Source organism: Cryptomeria japonica, chromosome 7 (assembly GCF_030272615.1).
Source record: "Cryptomeria japonica chromosome 7, Sugi_1.0, whole genome shotgun sequence".
In the NCBI taxonomy this organism is placed as follows: domain Eukaryota; kingdom Viridiplantae; phylum Streptophyta; class Pinopsida; order Cupressales; family Cupressaceae; genus Cryptomeria; species Cryptomeria japonica.
The window spans coordinates 447,439,408-447,459,322 of NC_081411.1; the positions used below are offsets into that span (position 1 = coordinate 447,439,408).

Sequence of the window (19,915 nt, forward strand, 5' to 3'; positions counted from 1 at the left end):
ATATAATCTTCTGCCGGTGTAAACTGGATGCCAATGTGAATAAGCCTTGTTGTATCTGTCGGTGCCGATAGGTGAATTCTATTGCCGATTGAACTTGTAGAACCTTTTTGCCATAAATGACAACATCCACCTTTCTCATCTGAGTGTATAATGCCAACAATCTCCCCCTTTGGCATTGATGGTGCAATCATGAGAAAAAACAAAAACTATGAATCCAAAACTATGAGTGCTCCCCCTGAGAAAATGATCTTCTTCTGTTCACTTTTCACCATGCCTTACTCAGTACATTTCTCTCATTATACCACTCCCCCTTTGACATCAATGACAAAGGATGTAAAAAATTTTAAAATTCAAAAATTATTTAGATACCTGAAGTATGTTATGTACAATTTGAAAAATATCCGCGAGAACTAAGTTCAGACCATGCATGAACTTTGCACTATAGGTAGTTATTATTTCTATTTTCTTGATCATCCCAGTAAGATAGTGCATTTGTTGTTTCGGTGATCTATCTCCTTGAATTGTAGCCTTGAATAGTTCATTCCGGTGAGTGATTATATTGTCCAATCTTGGACCAAGCTTATTCTTCAACTCCCTGGTTTTCATTTTCAATCTTGCCTTTTCTTTTTCAAGATTTTCAATCTTCTCCTCATGTATAGCCATCACCTATTCTAAGACTGATGTTAGTTCTGAAGAACCAATTATGTTATCCACAATATTATCAATTTCCTTTTGAGTTTTTCTGATCTGATCATCAATATCTTATGTTAATTGATGAGGTTTGCAAGCTTCCCGGTATAATTCCTTATACTCCAAAATGGTAGAATTTAATGCCGGTAATAGTGTATCAATCTGTTGTGTACATTCCTTTATTGTTTTACTAAATAATTCTTCCTTTTCTTTATCAACTCTTTCTTGAATAGTCTCCTCATTTATTTTGTCTAATGTATGAATGTTAGTAGAAATGAATTTAGACAATGTGTCCAATTTACCTATCGAGCCAACAATATGATCTACCTTGCACTCTAGTGCAATCATCTGTAAAATCGGTAGAGAATCATCGATAGCCTTAAATGTTAAGGCATTACACTCTGTTATTTTCTTTATAGAATCCAAAAGCACTTTTGTGACAGCTGTTGGTCTGAAATCCAAAGTTGAAGTACTGGGAGAAGTGTTAGGTTTTGCATTATCTTTCTTCTCTTCTCCTGATTTCTTTTTCCCTTCCTCTATTTTTTGTTCAGCTACCTTAATCTCTTCCTTATTCTCACTCTTATCCTTTGTCGGTCAAATGTTGTCTATTCTTGTGCTTTATCTATCGGTATCTCAACCTCATGTTGAGTGTCAATTGCCTTGACCGATGAGTTAGAGATGGATTCTGATTTCTTCTCCTCAAAACTTTCTTTATTAATTTTTGAAATAGAGGTATTATCCATTATAATATTGATGTCTTGAGTGTCAACCTTCATTGTAAATAGAATGTTTGACTCGGGATCAACATCTTTTGCTTTTTCTTCCTTTGATGTCTTTTCTATGGGTTGATTTTGCACTTCTTCCTGTGCCTCTATTACTATCGATGGGGTGTCCTAAGCCGGTGGTGGTAAGTTATCTTTTATTGTGAAGTTAGGAACACTACCAACCTTACTCTTCCTTTTATCTCATTTTTGATATACCTTAGTAAAAGATTTATCAGCTTTCTTCTTTCTTTTTCTTCTCTTTTCTCTTTCTCCACAAAGAAAATATCCCATTTGTCTATTCTCTCATTTGCTATTTCCTTTGTCCTATTGGCCATGAGGCTTACTTTCCGGTGACCACTTACAAAAATAGTTTTGTTAGCTTCTGATATCAATTCATCTATTTCTTGTCTAGACTTCACTGGATGAATAGCCAATAGTGCTTCAACCTTTAATTTCTTATCCAATTCCATGATAGACATTCTTTTTGCCTCAAGTCTTAGATATAAGTCATTAGGGAGAACATAAATGACTTCAATAAGAACTTTCTTATATATATCTAAATACAAGATTATGCTTTCTTCAATAGTGTCCTTATTTAAATCATTAAAAGAATGATAAAACTTACTGACATTGTTGAGATTACCATCCTGAGTTATTTCATTAACAAGCTCTTCAGGGGAAAGTGTATCAGATACCTTTGGTTCCAGTTTCTTCTGTGTAATCTTCTTCTTTGGACTTCTAGGCTCTCTCACAGCCTATTCTTTCTTCCTAAGTGTCCTGGTCTTCTTAGGTAATGGAGCAGGTGCGGGTGGCGGTGGAGATTTCCTCTTCTTCCTATCCACCCTTTAAAATGTTGCAGCCTTGTCACTATCAAACTCAGATGAGGTAACAACAAGGGAAACATGTGTTACCGGTTGTTGGTCAGATTTTCTTTCTTTTGAGCTTGCAACAACACCACTCAACTGATCAAGTTTCAATAATCCCTTGGTAACATCTACAACAAATTTTGAAGCATCTTTCAATATTTTATCTCTTTTCTTCCTTTGCTTCTAAATAGCAACATCTTTCTCTATGGTTTCAGCAGTGCCAAAGATCTCCTCAGTAGGTTCCGGTGGGGCATCTAGAAGTATCTTGGCATAAGATTCCAGAATGTTTGTGTCCACTTCATATCCCATTTATGTTACCCAAATAGTTCTAAGTGTTACAACCTCCATCCATATTTCATCTCTCTTTATAACAAAGCATATCAATTTGTCATATTTATCAACAATACTGTAATGGATTCTTTCCCTTTGCTTCATTTTTGCTTGAAAGTTTGTGAAGTATTCCTTTACCTGCTTGTTTCCTTCTGAACCCATGTCGGTAATTGCCTCCTTAATCTATTTTCCAACTGAAATATCATAGGTAAAGTCTTTATGGCCTATGCTGAGAATCGCCTTTGAGAAGTATAGCATCAAACATACAAGTAAATTCCCAAATTTGAATGTTCCCTTTTTATCACCTTTGATTTTGTTCAAGTTTTCTATTAATTCATCTTTTAACCACTCACAAAGATCAATTTTTGCATTGTTCTTTACCATTACATAAGCACTGTGAATGCATAGACTGGAAACAAAATTCAACCTATTTGTATGTGCAACCTTGTAACCAATAACCATGCTAGCATATTTAACATTGTCATCAGTTATGTCACTTACCTTGAGTGATCTGTTATCAGATGTAGCGACGGTTAAGTTCATAACATCTTTGTTTGGAATTTTCTTCTTCTTCTTAGGCCTTGTGCTGATAGAGGGTAAACTTGTAACAACTTTAATAGCTTCCTTGGTGATTTTGAAGATGGAGTCAAGCCATAAGAACTCATCATGAACTCTACTTAGAACATATTGGATAATTTCATCTTTGAATTCAAGCATATGAAGGATATCTATGAACCCTAAATCTTCCACAATATTATGTTCAAGTTTGATTACACCTTGGTTGTTTGTGATGACTTCCATAAACATGTTCTTTATATCCTTAGACCCTAAATCTTCAATATTACACTAAATGTATTCCCTAGGGTCTTCTGCAAATGCGACTCCCTTCAGAATGTTTGAAAATGCTCCAATAGAGTCGTCCATCTTAGCTATCTTAGGAATTATATTAAAAACTATCCTAGGACGTTTGATATTCTCCACAATAGTAGGGTTTTCTATAAATTCAGGAACAAAAGATGAAGAAGCCATGACACAAAATAAATACCTTTTTCTGTCGAATGCAAGTGAAAACCTTGGATGCCCTAGAAAATATTTGTTGCTTCGCTTCTTGAATGTCGGGTGCTCTACTTCTATGCTCTTCACATACTTGAATGCTTGGTGAGTCGAAATGAGAAATTTCAATGCTTTATAGCCAAAAAGTTAACTAACAACCGCATTAAATGCTTCGTCAGTTTAGTGAATTTCCATTGTAACTCAACATATGTGCTGGTAAAGAAGGATTATGATTTCTTACAATCATCTAAGGGTAAAATTCATGATCTTCAATTAGTTGCCTTACCCCTAAGGATTATTCCTTAGTTAGATGAAGAATCTTCTGTCGGTGCATGATTGCTTTGTTCTGCCGGTGCAGATCCAAATTCATCATTTCTCTAATCTGTCTTCTTGACCCATTGTTTAGAGAATTCTTGCTTGATTTCATTCATCTTTTCCTTGCCTTTTTCATTAGATCCTCTGTTGTTTTCTGGTACATTCTTGCTTCTATAAAATCTTGCAATATGCCCAATCTTGTTGCATGCATAACAAGTTACATTGTTTCTTTAAATATCTTTTCCATAACCTTGCCTAGTTTGAGTTCTGCATTGATTAGATAGATGTCCAAATCTACCACAAGCATAGCATTTTACATTCATTTTGCAATTGTTTGATTTATGACCATATTTATTGCATTTGGAACATTGACCGGTAGATGAGTTTGTATTTTGATTATTCCTATATCTGCATTGATTTGCTCTATGACCAAATTTGTTGCAATTAAAACATTTGCCATTGAATTTATAAGCATTGGGTTGCCTTACCGGTTTGTTGTGATCATGATTATTTGCAGTTCTAGAACTTTCTCCATGTTCAAATCCAAGTCCAACTATTTCTCCATCAGGTCTCTGACTTTTCAGCATATCATCAAGCTTGTCTGAGCTCTTTTTGAATTTGTCTTTGTATTCATTTGTAGTGACCAACTTACTTTCCAAAGTGTTAACTTGTCTCATAGGTTTCTCTTTGTCATGTTGCATCTGAATCAACTTTGTTTTAAGAATATCATTTTCATAACTAAGCCTTATAGATTCATCTGATCTTTCATTAAGTCGTTTGACCAAATCTTCTTGATTCTTCTTTTTGTCTTCAATATCCTTACATAGTCTCATGGTTGAATCTTGCATTTCATTCTTCATGTTACTATTCTCTTGTCTCAGTTTCTCTGCAATATCTCTGAGAGTTTCTTTTTCTTCATCATCTTGTTTTTGCAGTGACTCACACAATTATTTTCTCTTACTCTTTGCCATGATTAGGTTTTCTTGAAGTGCTTTGATGAATTCTCGAGCAGATTTGAGTTCTTCTTCTAGTTTGATATTCTTTAATTTTTCTGCATCGAAATCTTCAAGAACCACTTCCAACTTTTGTCTCAAATTTTCCATCAATACCAGTTTTAGAATGTTCCTCAAGTTGTTAGGCTTCTGCAAATAGAGGACCAGGCTCTAATACCAATTGTTAGATAATTGGTTAATCCCAAAGACACTGAGAGGCGGGGTGTGAATCAGTGTCTGACTAGTAGATGAAGGTTTTTAACTTATTTGCAATTCTATAATTGAAATTAATATGTCAATAAGCAAACAATAATGCAGTAAAGAAAAACAAAGGAATCAGCATCAATGCACACCATAACACAAATATTTTGGTGAGGAAACCCGGTAAGGGAAAAACCTCGGTGGGATTTGTGACCCACGATATTTACTCACTGGCCAATATGAATAAATATTAATTAGTACAAAAGGGGCCTACACATGTAGGAAGGCCAACTGCCTAGAGCTCACTGCTCAACAACAAAAATGGAGTCACACTGACTACAACATCACATTGATGTAAACACAAAATGAAATCTTACAACTTGCATCAAAATGCTGGATGAGTTCGCTGTTATGCTTTGTCTGTTACTAGTTCTGCCTCTACCAAAAACCCTAGCCGCTATGCTGTCAAAATGATTATGCTTATACAGAATAGTCTTCACTATGCCCTACTTCTTATCGCTCCAAAATATACACATCAAAATGCATATACAATTATTCTCTATCATATCCTATCTTATCTCATATTGCCGCTTACATACATTTCAAATGACCTACAAGAACTCATAAATATATGAGCCTTTACAATACAACATGTCGGCCATACAATTATAATTTACATTACAATTTCGCATAAACAATACTATTGTCAAGTCAGCCCCGAATGTCGGTATAATCTTTTGTCGATGTAAACTGGATGCTGGTGTGAATAAGCCTTGTTGTATCTGTCGATGCCGGTAGGTGAAGTCTATTGCAGGTTGAACCTGTGGAACCTTGTTGCCATCAATTACAACATCCACCTTTCTCATCCGAGTGTATAATGCCAACAATAATGCTCCATACAAATATGTAGTATCAAATTCTAAAGAAAACATTATGAAATGAAGTTCATTTCTTCTAGGTTTCATTTTCATGCAACTAGATTAGTAATCCTATCAATACATCAATGTCTACTTATTGTTGCATTGATTACTTCTTCTTGATTTGTTCAAAAACTAAATTTCTTTTCTAATAGATTAGTTATTTTCTTTTTATGGTTTTCCAATTAAGTTATGTATATCATGGTTTCATGCTACAAATCTAACTTGATGGTAATGCTTGATGTCACAACCTGGGATCTAGCTCATAATTGTTGGATTTCAATTCACAATTTTGGAGATATTTTACTCTATTTTGCATTCAAAGAATGGCCATCAATTTTATTCAATTAATTCTCTTAGGTGTTAGGTTTGTAAGTATATATGATTGTGGACAATGGCTTACCTAACAACCTCATTTTCAACCAAGTCATTTCTCAATATTTAGCATTGGATCAAAAAAAGTCATTGAGCAAAAAATATGTATAATTAGATACAAAAATCAAATATGAGATCAAAATTATATTGGAAGAGATTCTAACAACATTTTGTTTAATGGCAATATTAAAAAATCCTACTTCAAAACCCTATATAAAAAACCCTAATCATGACAAAGAAATCAAACACAGGGATGTCAAGAAACCCATAATTGGTTGTAGGATTAATACAAGGGTGCTTGCCTAGTTGCATGATTACTCCGAATATGAGGGTGGCACAAGAAATGTCTAGAAAGTTAACTTCTTTGGCTAAAAATGATTCCTCTAGACAAGTCCTGGGTGAAATGCCTGGGACCTCCTTTTTCTTTAATATTTATTTTGAAGAGTTCAGCCCAGCTAAACAACTTTTGGTTAGACATGTTTTGGCCGAGGGTGTTTCAACAAAAACAATATTACCACAAGGGAGCCACACATATTCCACGTAGTTTCATCCTTAAACACCCTCAACGAAATCATGTTTGGTTGAAAGTTGTTTGACAAAACATACCTAGTTGGCCTAAAATGTGACATAGGTTTGTAATTTTAACCTTTACTACGTCTCCAACTAAACCTAAAATTGTCTAAAATCCTCTAAGAAACTTATGATGAAACTACTATGCCATGGCTCCAATTTATAGAAAACTAGGTATTGTTTCCCAAAACAAGAGGCGAGAAACCATTTGCAAAAATCTAGGAGTTAAAAAGTGAAAAACCAATAGAAATTACAAAACTTTAAATCCTTACAAGTATCACCAACATGGGTGTATAACCCATAGCCACTCAGACCTTTGACCTTCCAATTGCTTTGGAACTCCTCACTAACTCTTTGGATCTCCCAAGGAACACCTTTCCACCTTCCAATCTTGGATTGTGCCCAAACCATGAACCTTCATATCCCAATGCAGACATCTAAAGGGGAGTTATTTGTCCCTTTTATTTTATCCTTTTCAGCTTTACATATACACTTCTTGAAAATGCAATTACAACTAGCCATATAGTACATATATTTAATATTTCTCTCTCATGTCTTAGGGAACACTTTCTAAGGAACATGGAGTCATATGAATTGCATAGGATTGCAAGGTTAATGTCACTTTATCCTAACATTCTCCCACTTGATATTATGCATTTCAATTACAACCAAGAGATACATAAAATAAAATAAAGTATTGTGATCAAGGCCCACTATCTTCCTACACCAAGTAATTTTTTTCATGGTCATTGGCTTCGAAGGAGAATCTACATTATTATCCAAAGTGTCAACTTCCTCTTTTCAGACCTTACCATTATCAACCATTTCTCACACAAAGCGATGTTGTTTATTCCTATAGCACTCCTTACATTTGAGAAACGGGTAGATATATCATCACTAGTATTAAAGAACATAGTGTTGATAGTTGGCATAACCATATTGGTAAATATGCCTTGGTTAAACATTCACTTACCACTGAGCATCACATTTTCTTAGAGAATGCCCAAGTCTTAGTGAAATAATGTAGTTTGTTTTTCAAACGAAAGTTGTATGAGGCCATCCTTGTTAGAGGTCACCCTACCAATATTAATCAGGATGAGGGTTGGTACATTAGCCCATCTTGGCATCCCTTGTTCACCTCTATGTTTGACAACCCTAATCCATCTTAATCTGCCCTCGCCTACTTTTGTGTTTGTTAATATTTTTATATTCTAGCATTCATTTTTTTACCATCTCTCTCTCCCTTCTCATTTTTACATCCCCTTTGTTCATACCCTATACCTTTCCTTTCTCATATTTGACATATTCGCGGTGGTAACTCTTTTCTTTTCTCTATCCCTCTTCTCAATTTCTCTCTCACTCTCATAAGATTTTCTTGTCTTATATCTTTCTTCTTTTCAATCTTTAAACTCTTCTTGTCGTAGCTCTAAGAAAGGGGGATGGGATACTGAGGACGATGATGAAGAGGCCAGTGCCCCCTCCCAAGAAACATAAAAGGGAATAGAAGAATTTGTCCATTGGGACTAGCAAGGGAAAGTGTTCTCCTTCAGTGGGGGGAGATAAGTATGTGAAGAATACCAAGGGGAAAGGTAAACGCTCTACTTTTGTGATTTTTGATAGCTCCCTGGAGCATGATCCCCTTTTGACTCTGAGGAATCTCATTCTCCTCATGATAAGGAGGGGAATTCTCAGGAGTCCGTGGATTTGATTTTTTAGGACTTTCACCCCAAGCAAGAGATGGCTATTGAGGTTTTGGAGACTGCCAAAAATAGCTCTGATTATCTCTTCCAGCTCTTTAGATGGGATTTTCACGAGATTAAAAGCCACAACCTAAAAAAGAGAGCCCTTTCCTCCAAATTTGAATACTTACAGGTTAAGGGGGATTGGGGGAGAAGCTACAAGATACTTCTAAGCCTATGCAATCTAGTGGAGTGAAGGAGAAACATCAGGGGACCTCTGTTTGCGCCCTTTGGAATGAAAATGAAAAGAAAATGATGGCAGACTGTTTAACCAAGAATGTGGAGGCCATTGAGAAAATGAAAGATAGGTATGATAATAGGTTTAGGGAAGCTGAATAGAGAATTAACAAATGTGAAACCACCCTACAAAAAATCATGGAAGACAGTTATAAAATTGTTAAGTCTATAGTAGATAACATGAGAACTATGGTGGCTAAGCTAGAAAAGTTTCACAAGGACAAGGTATTTGTCAACCTGGACTAGGATAAGGACCTAGGAACTGAGGACACTTTAGGTCTAACCAAGAAGACCAAGGCTAGAACAAAAAAGAGGTCTTCTAATTTGCCCTAGGATATCCTAGACTTGAAGGATACAACCCAGAAGATGGATCGACTCGAAGCTGAAGTTGTTGAAACCCTAAAGAACTTGGGTTAGTGTAGTCCCTTTTACTAGCGTTGCTTGGCTTCTCTACTGGATTTTGTCTGGCTTTTTTCTATTGTTGGGTAGTGTTTTGTTGTTTGTCTTTCTTTCTATCTATCTTTTTGTTTCTTTGCTCAGCTCTGTTTTGAGGGGCTTAGTTGAAATATCTTATGTAACTTATGTGTAAAGGGTTTCGGGTCCTTTCAAAACCTATTTTTGCCATAATAAAAAAACACAGCGTATTATTCCCACATGAAGATATAAAAGGCAAGAGTGTAATGAGATTTTGGGACTGATTATTGGATGAATATGCCATCAGTCATTTAGTTGGTAAAGGATTGTGAAATATGGTCTGACTCAAAAAAAATAGTTGCAGTTATGTATAACACGCTATGTTAGTCGCATGTAGTTACAGGGAGTATCATCACAGTTATGTATAAAATGTCATGTTAGTTACACAAATGTTACATGTGGGGCACATAACACGTAGCTTATCTCTATCTACGTAACTATAAAAGGAGACACAGGATGCTAATAACACAACAATTATGCGACTGGGTTGTCAATAACATGATGGCTATGTAACCACAGATGTCAATAACATGATGGTTATGTGATCAAAGATGTCAATAAAATGATGGGATAGTCATGTTTGTTATGAAACAGAGGATGTTAGTAACACAACAAGTTTCTCGCCCCTCTATCCGGCGACAAGTCAGATGAGAGCAATAATTTCTTGCGGAGGGGTGGGGGGGTAACATAACAATGGAGCTATTTGGTTCTCCTACTATCCTGCTCTAGGGAAACTTAAGGGAGATGACTGTGTGGGGTAGAATGAACAAGAGGAGGTTAGGGCTCTGTGCCATCCCGCACTACAGAAAGTTAAAGTCGAAAGGTTATGTGGGGTAACATAGTTATGAAGTAAGAGGTCGCCTCCACTATCCCACGACAAGGTAAGACCGAAAGAAAAGAAACACACAAAGTAACATAAAAGAAAACTAAATACATTCTCGGCTACCCTGTGATGTACATATGAAGTTTTATCATACTTGGGATAATCAAAGTTTTACCATGGAAAATTTCAATAGTTTACACTAATTGAATGCACAACAAAACTTAGGTAAAAATCATTTAATTCTTATTTGAATTTTCATGGTGAAATATCTCAAATCCTCTGACAATATCTATCCATTTAGTATTTTTGTCAAGATATTCTCTTGTTGGCTTATAGTTTCAAGATCAAATGTTGAAATCAATAGTCAATAGTTAATCTCCATTAAATTTCTGCTCCTAGATACTCTAGGATTGAACAACTTGGTTACACATTTCCAAATAAAGTATTCTATATGAATAGTAAACAATTATAATTTGTCTAATATGTATGTAAACCATCAAAAAAAAATTCTAAATTGTTATAACACGCTACACACAAAGTAGTATCAAATTATAAAGAAAACATTATATATTGAAGTTATTTATTCTAGGTTTCATTTTTATGCAACTAGATTAGTGATTCCATAAATATGTCAATGTCTACTCATTGTTGCTTTCATTACTTCTTCTTGATTTTTTCAAAAACTGAATTTATTTTCTAATAGATTGGTTGTTCTCTTTTTAGGGTTTCCCAATTAAGCTATGTATCATGGTTTCCTGCTAAAAATCTAACTTGATGGTAATGCCCAATGTCACAATGTGGTATCTACCTCATAATAGTTGGGTTTCAATTCACACTTTTGGAGATCTTTCATAGTATCTAAGTTCATACTCTATTTTGCATTCAAAGAATGACCATCAATTTTATTCAATCAATTCACTTAGGCATTAGGTTTGTAAGGATATATGGTTGTGGCCAATGGGTTACCGAGCAACCTCATGTACAACTAAGTCATTGCTCAATATTTAGCATTGGATCAAACAAAGTCATCAAGCACAAAATATGCATTAGATAGAAAAATCAAATCTGAGATCGAAATTGTATTAGACTGCATTAAATTTGAGATCGAAATTATATAGGATGACATTCTAGAAAAAAAAATTATGGCAATATTAAAAAACCCTACATTAAAAACCTTAATCATGACAAGTAAATTAAACACAAGGGTGGTAGAAACCCCATATTTGGTTGTAGGATTAATACGAGGGTGCTCGCCTAATTGCAAGATTACTTTGGATATGAGGGTGGCAAAAGCAATGTCAAGCAAGTTGGTGTCTTCGGCTAAAAATGATTCCTCTAGACAAGTCCTGGGTGAAAAGCCTAGGCCCTTCTTTTTCTTCAATATTTATTTTTGAAGAGTCCAACCCAACTGAACAACTTTTGATCAGACATGTTTTTGCTGAGGGTGTTTTGACCAAAACAATAATACCACAAGGGTGCCACACATATGCCACGTAGTTTCACCTAAAACACCCTCAACGAAATCATACCTAGTTGGCCTAAAATGTGACATAGGTTTGTACTATTACCCTTTACTACATGTCTCCAACTAAACCTAAAATCACCTAAAAACCTCTAAGAAACTTATGATGAAACTACTATGCCATGGCTCCAATTTATAGAAAACTAGGTATTGTTTCCCAAAACAAGAGGCAAGAAACCATTTGCAAACATCTAGGCCTTAAAAAGTGAAAAACCAATAGAAATTATAAAACTTTAAATCCTTTCAAGTAGCTCCAACATGGGCGTATAACCCATAGCCACTCAGACCTTTAACCTTTCAATTGCTCTGAAACTCCCCACCGACTCTTTGGATCTCCCAACGAACACCTTTCCACCTTCCAATCTTGGATTGTGCCCAAATCATGAACCTTCATATCCCAATGCAAACATCCAAAGGGGAGTTATTTGTCCCTTCTAATTCATCATTTTCAACTTTACATATCCACTTCTTGAAAATGCAATTACAACTAGCCATAAAGTACATATATTTAATATTTCTCTCTCATGTCCTAGGGAACACTTTCTAAGGAACATAGAGACATATGAATTGCATAGGATTGCAAGATTAATGTCACTTTATTCTAGCATTCTCCCACTTGATATTATGCATTGCAATTACAACCAAGAGATACATAAAATAAAATCAAGTACTGTGATCCAAAGTGTCAACTTCCTCCTTTAAGACCTTACCATTCTTAACCATTTCTCACACAAAGCGATTTTGTTTGTTCCTATAGCACTCCTTACATTTGAGGAACGGGTAGATATATCATCACTAGTATTAAAGAACATAGTGTTGATAGTAGCCATAACCATATTGGTAAATATGCCCTGGTTAAACATTCACATACCACCGAGCATCACATTTTCCTAGAGAATGCCCAAGTCTTACTCAAATAATGTAGTTTGTTTTTCTAAAGGAAGTTGTATGAGGCCATCCTTGTTAGAGGTCACCCTACCAATATTAATCGGGATGAGGGTTGGTACATTAGCCCATCTTGGCATCCCTTGTTCACCTCTATGTTTGACCACCCTAATCCATCTTAATCTGCCCTCGCCTACTTTTGCGTCTCTTTTCTCTATCCCTCTTCTCAATTTCTCTCTCACTATCATAAGTTTTTCTTGTCTTATATCTTGCTTCTTTTCAATCTTTAAACTCTTCATAAATTCCTTTTCTTTATAGACGTAAGCCTTTTCATTATATGTATCATTAATGAAGGCTCAATCCATGACATCTAACATATCTTAACTCTTTGTCTTTTAATATTCATCATCATCTAAATGTCATTTTTTCAATTTAGAAATTTGGGTCTTCTCAATAGTTTTCTCTCAATTAACTTGATTCCTTAATCATTATTTAACCTTGATCCATTTAATTAATCTTATTTTTCAAATTTTTGATTTCATTTTTAATATTTTCCCTTCCTATTAGCTTCATCTCTTTAAATCTTCTTTTTTGGGGATATCTTTTCTCTTGTTCCATTTTTCCAAATTGAATTTGCTATCTTCACCAATATTCTATCTTAATTCTTCTAATATTAAATACCTTAAAATTTGATCACTCACAATTTTAATTTTAATTTTTTTTATTATTATTAGTTTCAAAATATGATTCTTTGCTCCTCATTATTCGTTGCATCTTCTCTTTAAATACTGAGCGTGCATCCCATTCCTTCACTTTTTGTGTATGTGCGTTCTTGCTCTTGTGCATTGTTGTCTCTGTGCGCTCTTGATCTTGTGCATTTCGTTCTTGATCTTTTGCAGTGTTATCTCTGTGCGTTCTTGCATTGTGATTTTGGGTGTTTTTGAAGAAGCCCAACTGAGAAGAATGGCCACCCCGAAATACAGAGGAATGGAGCGAAGGCCTTGCTCCAAAATCATGATTCAGCTATTAGTGGTGGCGTTCTCTGTGTTTGTTGGTTGTATATCTAAATGGCAATATATGTCAATTAATAATTCACAAGAATTGGACCTGCCAATCAATGAATTGGGCTTTGCATGCAATTGTAGCAAGTTGTATGCTGGTTTTAATTTGCAAGCTCTCAATGATAAATTCGGCCTGCCAATTGGTGAAAAATCAGAAGAATTGGACCTGCCAATCAATGCATATGCAGAGGAACTGGGCTTTGCATGCAATTATAGCAACTTGTATGCTGGTCTAAATTTGCAAGAATATGCAGATGGAATGGGCCTGTCAATTGGTGAAAAATCAGAAGAATTGGACCTGCCAATCAATGCATATGCAGAGGAACTGGGCTTTGCATACACTCCTAGCAACTTGTATGCTGGTCTAAATTTGCAAGAATATGCAGATGGAATGGGCCTGTCAATTGGTGAAAATTCAGAAGAATTGGACCTGCCAATCAATGCATATGCAGAGGAACTGGGCTTTGCATACAATCCTAGCAACTTGTATGCTGGTCTAAATTTTCAAGAATATGCAGATGGAATGGGCCTGTCAATTGGTGAAAATTCAGAAGAATTGGACCTGCCAATCAATGCATATGCAGATGAATTGGGCTTTGCATGCAATTATAGCAACCTGTATGCTGTTCTAAATTTCCAAGAATATGCAGATGGAATCGGGCTGTCAATTGGCGAAAATTCAGAGGAATTGGACCTGCCAATGAATGCATATGCAGATAAATTGGGTTTTACATGCAATTCTAGCAACTTGTATGCTGGTCTTAATTTGCCGCAATCTCTCAGTGAATATGCAGATGGATTTGGCCTGCCAATTGGTGGCAATTCAAAAGAAATGGACCTGCCAATCAATGCATATGCAGATGAATTGGGTCTGTTAATTAGCAGACATTCAGAGGAATCTCGCCTTCCAATCAATGAAAATACAGAGGAAGTCAGCATTTTAATTGGTCTGTCTGTCACGTCAGAGGAAAAAAAGACCAAGGAATGGGTGTTGGATGTTTTTCTTGGACGAGATTCCAAACATTTGGGAGCAGTGTGTCCTCTGGCTCTGGTTTGTGCAGTTACGGGTGCATTTTTTTGTACAGCTGTAGTAGTGATTAATTGGTCCAAGAAAAGGGCAACATACCCTAGTACTAAGTCTTCCCTAGAATTTCGTAAAGAAATTCAGACAAAGACAAACGAGCATACACAACAACGTCCTTTTCAGAAGGTGATTCTTGATAATGCAGAAGAATTATATTCTAGAAAGGTAGAGAAGAAAGTGATAGAAACCTTGATTCTAATTTGGATGCCTATTTTGATTTTTAACAGATGGTTTTTTTTGTCTGTAACAGAAAAATCCTGGGAATTTTCATTGATTTTATACCATGTTGTTAAAAGCTTATGGGTTTTAATTTCTAAGTTTTTCCGACTTCACATAAATGTGCATGAAGGCATATAATTTCTGTTTTGCTGTATAACCTGTCTTGCTATCTTTATTTTGTAGTTGGTTTTCTTCCAGGGACATTTGTAAGAATAGTTCTTGTTTGTATAATGCAGGATGTAGATAAAAAGCAGCTAAAAGAAATACCTATCCGAAGATCAGATAGAATTTCAAACCGAAAAAAATCCGATTGCGCTCTCTATAAACAAGTATGTCATGTCATGTCAACCTTCTTGCACTGTCGGCATGCATGTGTTCCCTTTTTTTTTTTGTGGAAAGTGCTACTGATCATTTCTAAGCACCCAGGATTTTTGTTGTATACTAGTCTTGCTATTTTTATTTTGTAGTTGTTTTTCTTCAAAACGCATTTCCTAATAATAGTTTCTATTTGTATAATGCAGGATGTAGAGAGAAAGCAGCTAAATGCAATCCCTTTGAGGAGATCAGAGCGGATCAGGAATTTAACAAAATCTGATTGTGCTCGTACTCATAGACAGCATGCATAGACTGTTTATCAGAATGCATCAAAGGGATGTTATTTTATTTCAATCACACAGATATAACATTTGTAGATTATGTAAGAGTGGGTTTGTTGAATAGGCTTAAACCTTTCGTCGCCTCTTTGCTACTTTCCTTGAATCCGAAGACCCCTTGGTCCTTTAATTTTATTGCCATGTTTTCCTTGACTGCTAAGGCCTCTCGGTTGTGGTTTTTCTGTCAGTCTTTGTCCATTGGGCTATTTATTTATACCCTTGATGGTCATCCTTGCTCTTCTTCAGAATCTTTCAGTGTTACAGCAATCATTGTCTTCATGGTTTCCGTGGTACAATTCTTGACTCTAGATAAGACAGATTGTATGCTCAACAGGGGTTTTGGGCCACAAATTTGTAAAATTGTTTAAGAAATAGATATGCCTTCTCTAGGTTGAAGGCAGATACAATGAATTATTTGGTAGGGGATTTTCTTTCGAATTACATATTTTAAGTTGTTGGAAGGGTTGGTTCCAGTAAAGATCTGATTGTGCAGAGATTAGAGTTTGTAGCATTTAATGATAAGTGAAGCTGTCTAATGGATCTTCTTTATGCTTCAAAGTATGTTATGAACTTGGAAAATGCACAAAATGGAGGAATTAAACTGAACTTCTTTATGAGCAGGGAATTTGAAAGAAAGAAGCTTTAAACTCCAGAATTTTTACAGCTTGTGGACAGGAAGGTAATGCTTGAGTTTGTCATAAGTTCCAAGCAGCAAACTGGCTGTTCAAAGTTAATCATGTATAAATGTTCCTTGAAAGCTTTGACCATTGAAAGCTGGGGTGGTTTCTCCTAGGATTAGTGTAATCCCTGAACTACCTTGATATCTAGCTTCCAGTGATCTTTGTTGAAGAATATTTTCATGGCCAAGGTTTTTACTGGATCCAATTAATAGATGATATATTTTAAGAGCTGGGTATACTTGTCTTACAAAAGATTCTTGTCACTGTTAAGTTTGTGCAGTCATTATACTTTTGCTTGAAAGTGTAATGCCCATACCCTAGTCGGACTTGTAAAAACTCGTTTGACCTTGATTGACTTCCTATGTGGTATCCTTGAATGGTAGGTTAACCGTGATGCAATGTGTAGTTTAGATAATATAAATAACTGTGCATACTTATTATTGTGCTTTTGCATCGATTCTCGTATAAATGTAATTGTTCCTAACCCTTGTGATAAATCTTGAGCTAACGCCTTCATTGAATATGTATATGTATATGTATGCTTGTATGAATTCATGGGTGCAGCAGATTGCAGGTACAACACCTCTTAGGGCAAGGTTCATCTCCTTTGGGATTTGCAAGGTTGAGTATGCCTCCTTCATCTTTAGAATTCGGATTTGGTGGTCATATAACTCTCGTCTTGCCTTAGCCATGGTTAGGTGAGCATCGTGTGTGGATTCGTGGGGCTTGCTTTTCATTGGGATGCGTGTCGAGAGATTTGGAGGACTTCCTCGATTTGCGTGCCTTGCGCGAGGTAAGTGGAGTTTGTTATCCTAAGTATTAAATTCAATTTAATGAGTAAACGTACACATTAATGATATAGAAATTTAAATAGGTAGTTTCTTTATACGATTAATCGTTAATTTAAAGAGATTGTTTTAATTATTATTGTAGCAAGCTTAAGGTATTTAACTTGGGTTAGTGTGCTCATTTACGCATTTGTAACATTTACGCATTTGTAGTTGAGAAATTAGAATAAATAAGACTCTTGCATTAGATTAGTCATTTATTTAAAAATGTCGCTTTATTATGTTATAGCGAGTTAATTTAATAGCTAATTTTAAAATAATCAATTTAATGAGTTATGCGTTTTGGAAAGGAAAAATTTAAAGTCATTTGGGAGATAGAAATAAATTACTCATTTTCGCATTTTGGAAGAAAAAGGGTAAATTATTATTATTTAAAAGAAATTATTTCCTTTTTACTTGTATAGTTGATATAGTATAAAAAGATTGATTTTTAGAAAATTAAATTAATCAAAACGCCTTACCCGGTCAATAGTTCCGAAATAGAAAAGTAGGCCTAAATTGATATTGAGAGATTAAAATTAGAGATTAAATAAGAAACAGAAGCTTGTTAATTTTAATGAGAATAAAACAAGTTAGATTTATTGAGTAATGGAAAATAATGATTTCCATTCTCATGTTTCTTTTATTTTCAAAAAAAAAATAAATGCCTGATTTCGAAATTGAAAATTAGGGCAAAAATAGGGTTTCTCATTTTTTTAAACTAGTTGGGAAATGTTTTTGGGGGTTCTTGGCTTTTGGTCATTTTTTTTTTTGGAAAAACTTGGTTTTTGCAAGAGAGATTGGGGATTTTGGATAGAGATGGAGTTTTAGAGCAGCAAATTTTGGAGCTCTTCTTCAAAAATATTCTTCCCGGAATGCGTTTGAAGGTAGGATTCCAACCCACCCTCTTGTTATTTGTTGGATCTTGAGTGGAAAATGGAATGCAAACATTGTTTTGGATTTGGTGGTAAATCTTCTACTCTTCTATTTATTTATTTTGGAATCCATAACATTCTGGAAAATGAAAGCAAAAAAAAAAGGGGTTGAGATTGCAATAAATGGAGAATGAGGGTTTTTACATTTTGTTTTGGTTGTTTTGATCATTTCAAAAAAAAATATAGTTCCCCAGTTGGTTGTTTGCTATGAGAAATCTGGAAAATATATGGATTATGAGTTTCTTTCAAAATAGGAGGTTTCTGGAATGTGAGTTTCTTCAAAAAAAATATATACAAAATGGAGAGGTTGCTGGAAAATGTTTTAAACCCCTATCTGTGAGACTGTGTGATATGCATTTGGGGATTTGTTATTTGTTTTTTCTTATCTATTTCTTTTTTTGTTACAAATCTGTATATTGTAGAAAACTATAAAAAAAAAAAAATATATATATATATATATATATAAAATAAAATTTGAAACCTCCCCCATCGCTGCTGGTAGCAACTGCTACCTGTTAGTAGCAGCGCTACCAGAGGTAGCAGTGCTACCAAATGGTAGCAGCGCTACCAAAGGTAGCAGCCTGCTACCATTTGGTAGTAGCGCTACCAATGGTAGTTGGGCTGCCAAGGAGGAGGGCCCACGTGGGTGTCCACGTGGGTACCTTCCCTCCTTTTTTTTATTTTGAAAAAGTTTTATTTATTTATTTATTAATTTACATTTTTTTTAGTATTATATATAAATTAATTAGTGAAGTTAAATAAATGAGTTAAGTTAAATTTAGTTTTCTATTATATTATCTAATTTTAAATTCAGTTTCTATTATATTATTTAATTCCAGATTAGTAAATAATATTTGGATTTAGATAACCATCACTTGGTAAATTTATACTTCATTTATAGTTACTGATTTCTTTTGATTATGTCATGCTCGGGTATTACACATTATTAACATGGGCTAAGTATTAATGATGGATTAATGTGAAGTTTTAAATAAAAGTTAATCTAACAAAACCATAAACTTGATCGACATTAATGGATAGAAATGATATGGAAAAACGAATGCCTCTTCCGGATGATGTCCTTGCAGATTAAATTGCTGTAATAAAATTTGGTTAGGTAATAGTGAGACTTGATATGCTAGTGTTTGGTCATAAGTCGGTCAAACCCCTAGTTAGGGTACCGTCAAACAATAGAATCTAGGTTGGTTTGTTCTTTTTTGTTATGATTCAATTTGACCCGCTTTTAAAAGGGATCACTATGTAATAATCAATCGAGGTAGATGTTGAATAGTGTATGTGTTCGCCTAAAGGGCAGAGTTGTAAAGACATGTAAATATGTAACCTTAACTATATTAAATGCCAGAGGGGTCTTGCAGTTGAGCAGACCCGGAGATGTAGCCCTTTAGGGGTGAACTTCGAGATCATATCTGTGTTATGCGATGCTTTTTTAGCTTACTTTGTTTTATGCTTTAAATTATCATGGATGGTTGTATTCTTGCACAAGTGTATGGTGGAAATTTAATGAATTCAAATCTAAGTGCATAACATTATTCATCTGGATAAATGTAGTTATTTAGGTTCATAAAACATTGTAAATTTTGATGATGGCAAAGTATTTAAAACATTGTAATTAAAGTTGTGGAAAAAGTATTTTGATAAGGTTAATCAAACGTAGTAATAGTGGAAAGAATCTTGCTAGGTTA

General features: G+C 34.9%; 1 protein-coding gene across 1 annotated transcript; it reads left to right on the forward strand.

Annotated features, from left to right (window-relative positions):
• The first annotated feature begins 13,594 nt into the window (after positions 1-13,594).
• On the forward strand, positions 13,595-16,676 carry LOC131030421 (uncharacterized). Its single transcript, XM_057961255.2, has 3 exons — positions 13,595-15,024; positions 15,354-15,446; positions 15,639-16,676. The coding sequence occupies exons 1-3, from the start codon at positions 13,717-13,719 to the stop codon at positions 15,741-15,743; spliced, it is 1,506 nt and encodes a 501-aa protein (XP_057817238.1). The 5' UTR covers positions 13,595-13,716; the 3' UTR covers positions 15,744-16,676.
• The last annotated feature ends 3,239 nt before the right edge of the window (positions 16,677-19,915 follow it).

Excerpts from the sequence above, each read along its gene's own strand:
- LOC131030421 (XM_057961255.2), top strand. The coding sequence starts at position 13,717 with ATGGCCACCCCGAAATACAGAGGAATGGAGCGAAGGCCTTGCTCCAAA. Across the intron at positions 15,025-15,353 it reads AACAACGTCCTTTTCAGAAG|GATGTAGATAAAAAGCAGCT; the intron begins GTGATTCTTGAT and ends TGTATAATGCAG. Across the intron at positions 15,447-15,638 it reads ATTGCGCTCTCTATAAACAA|GATGTAGAGAGAAAGCAGCT; the intron begins GTATGTCATGTC and ends TGTATAATGCAG.